The 3,345-nt window shown below is 59.6% G+C and overlaps 1 protein-coding gene across 1 annotated transcript in view; it reads right to left on the bottom strand.

Moving 5' to 3' along the window:
- The window catches only part of PXDN (peroxidasin), a 95,374-nt gene that overhangs the window by 12,069 nt on the left and 79,960 nt on the right, over positions 1-3,345 (bottom strand). Inside the window, exon 18 of the mRNA XM_023518427.1 lies at positions 1,112-2,719. Within this exon, the coding sequence (XP_023374195.1) occupies positions 1,112-2,719 (1,608 nt within the window). The remainder of the gene's footprint in view (positions 1-1,111; positions 2,720-3,345) is intronic.

Genomic DNA, 3,345 nt, shown 5'->3' on the forward strand with positions numbered 1-3,345 from the left:
GCCCTACTTCTTTGAGCCACATGCACTGCCCCCCAAAAAAGTCATTTTTCTTTAGAAGGTCCAAGGTAGATCTTGAAAGGGTCTATGTCTTAACTTCAGTGTCAAGTAACTTAAGAGCAAACTGGAGACCAGACAATGTGGGAAATGAGCCTTAAGAATTTTTAAAAAGAATTCTTTCAAATGGGAATTAGAATATCGTAAATACACAAAGACCTACAGGCCAAATTCTTCAGTCCAAAGGACTATGGAAGGCCACACTGAGAAAGCATCACTGGCTGCTTTTACTTAAGATACTGAGTGGAACTAAATCGGTGGAAGTAACATAAGAAAAGACATTAATAAGCAAAGGACAGACGTGAACTCTGGCAAAAGGAGAGCTGTTGAATGCCCACACTTTCAGAGAACTTTCGACATTTAACTCCTTATTCAGAGTTACCCACCGTGGCAGAGCCCCCAGAACAGGGAAGGGCCCTGGGTCAGGGAGCCTGAGCCTGACCTGGAACCTGGGCACCTGCTTGACCTGGGAAACATGGCCATTTGCCTGCCTGGTTGGTCTGAGGAGCCTGGTGCACAGAGCTGGCGAGAGCTGCTCCCGGAACACGGCAGAGCTGTGCCCTGAAGCCTACACCATTAACAGGCCACCCACAAGGCTGCCCACATGACATGGTCCATGGGGAAGAGGCTACAAGCCCCAAGATCCCAGGACCCTCTGCCAAGGCCACACTCTGCTCTGCTCCCTGCTCTGAGGAGAGTACAGGACCCTCCTCCCTGAAGCCATGGCCAGCCAGGGTCTCGGGTCCAGTGTGTCTCTGTGCAAACTCCACAGTCTAGCCCCAGACAGAGAAATACACCTCATCTCTGCACTGAAAACCTCAGCCTGACAAAGCTCATTTCTGGGACTCAACATAAGACTGGGGGAAGTGATTGCAGCCACTCCTGAACTATCCCCTCCCTGCAGGCTGTCGGGGGCTGGACCCTCACACACTTCCTTGGTGGAGTCTCTTCCTGACACCACCCAGCAGGCACACAGCAGGGCTCCACCCCTCCCCTGTGGGTCTTGCTGGAGACACGCACATAAGCTTACCTTTTCAGCTTCTGCACATAAACTCACCTTTTCAGCTTCTCCCGGATCTCGGGGTTTTTGATCTCATTTTTTAGATCCTCGAAGGTGTGTGCCGCCGACAGGTTGCAGTAGACCCTGTAGTCGTGGTAGGGCGGGATTCCGTGGTCGCGGCCCCGCTGGATGTTGATGGCTGCCAGGTCCAGGGCCACCGTGTGGGCCATAGAGAACAGCCGCTCCGTGAGCTCCATGTTCAGCAGCTGGGAGGGCACACGCATCTTCCCCGCCACCCCGAACAGCCCCCGGAGAAGAGGGTCGATGCCCCCCTCGTTCACAATCCGGAAGGGAGAGAAGAAGGCTTTGTGCAGGGGCAAGTGGCCTTGTGCGATGGGCTGGAAATTCTCGTCCAGCCGGTAAAGCACCGGGTTGACCAGCGTGTGGCCAAACCGGAAGGCAGCAGTGGCAAAGGCGTTGAAGATGCCAGCGTTGACGCCGGGGTCATAGCCCCTGTACTCCCCCAGCATCTTCATGCCCACCTCGCCCAGCACCTTGGGCAGCCAGTGCTGGTAGGTGATGTGCTGCATCTGGGCGCCCACCAGCTTCCTGGCCTCATGGTAGATGGTGTCGCCGTCCCAGTGCGGGTTCAGGCGGAGCAGCTCCGCGGCGATGCGGTTGTGCTCCCGGAACCACAGCGTGTGCATGCTGGTCAGGCCCAGCTGCTCGTTGGCGCGGTGGTCGCCGGCCAGGAAGCAGGGGATGGGGCTCTCGCTCTCGTCCCGCATGCACTCGGTGGGCGGCCCCGCGGCGAAGGGCAGCAGCGGCTTCCCGGACCGCTGCACGATGCCCTGCCTCAGCAGGCCCCGGTGGCTGGCCAGGTCCCGGATGCCCCGCGCCTCGTGCTCCGTGCTCCCGTACACGTTGGACGCGTCGATGTAGGACGTGAGCTGGTTTATCTGCTCCCGCGGGTACACGGAGTTCATGAGCAGTGACGTCATGCCGCTGCCGCACACGGGGCTGGAGCGCACGAAGAACATGCAGCGGGCGCCGCTCCTGGCACGGGGGTCGTTGGGCGGGATCAGGACAGAGAAGCAGGGCGGGTCGCTGCTGCAGGCGGAGCTGCAGTGCTGCCCATCGGAGAAGCGGGCCTGGCTCAGGGCCACCACCGTGGAGTCCAGGTCGTGGTCCAGGAACTGGCCCCACTGCATCAGCATGTGTGTGAACTGCTCGTCTGGTGTCACAGCCTCTGTCCCGATTAGCGTGGTGGACACCAAGCGGGGCGCAGGGAGCGCGTGGCCGTTGTACAGCCGGTGGGGGTTGATGCCGCGGGGCGTATTGAATCCATTCTCATACACTGACTTCAGCAGGCGCTCGAAGGCTGTCAGCGAGGCGCCCCACATGGGCCTCTGCAGGTTGTTGCACGTACCATCGTGAGCGCGGTACCGCTGGTGGAAGCACATGTCCGAGCAGTTGTTCACACGCCGGTGGGCGGTGCAGCCCGAGAGGTTGGCGATGAGGTGCAGGTACTGTGGGGACACCAGGTCGTTGTAGTGGTAACCTGTGGGCAGAGCAGCGCGGCCTGAGCCCTGGGGAGAGGCCACCTGTCCGCCCTGGGGGGACCTGCTCAGGGCACTGTTGATGGACCCCTCCCCCACCTCCACATAGGGCATTCCCCAAGCATGCTCTTTCCAGACAGCAGCCTAGGTGGAGGACCCCACTGGTGGGGCGCCACGGGTGGTCTCCTGTCTACCTGCGTTTCCTGTCTCACTGTGCACAGCTCCAGGAGACACCTGGGGCATCGCAGGACACCACCCTGAACCCTGCATGGTTTGAGGCCTCCTGCTCCCCTGCTCCTGAACCCACTCATCTCCATCTCCGGTCACGAGGCCTCCAGAACACACCGCAGTCCATGTTCCTCTCCCCTCCTCCAGCACAAGCCCAGCTCCGACTTCTATAGCACTTGCCAGGAATTCCAAAGGCACTTCCTGCCTGGAGGAGCCAAAAGCCTGACCCCCACAGCCTGGAGCAGGCTGGTTACCTACTTGCTTGATAACCCTCCGTGTGCCCACAGGCTAAAGAGATCCCAAACCTGTTGGCCTGGGGCAGATGGGACAGACCTTCCCAGCCGCAGCCCCCAGCCTTCACCTGGAGACATCTGCCCTGAGCAGCACAGCCACGTGAGCTCTGGGGTCAGATGCTGCCCAAAGCGCTGCCACCCCAAAATGTTCACACTTCACGGCCTTGGCATAACTCAATGATCCTCTACAGTGCTGCCCCCCATGCACACC

Source organism: Otolemur garnettii, unplaced genomic scaffold (assembly GCF_000181295.1).
Source record: "Otolemur garnettii isolate 467f Iridium unplaced genomic scaffold, OtoGar3 scaffold00139, whole genome shotgun sequence".
In the NCBI taxonomy this organism is placed as follows: domain Eukaryota; kingdom Metazoa; phylum Chordata; class Mammalia; order Primates; family Galagidae; genus Otolemur; species Otolemur garnettii.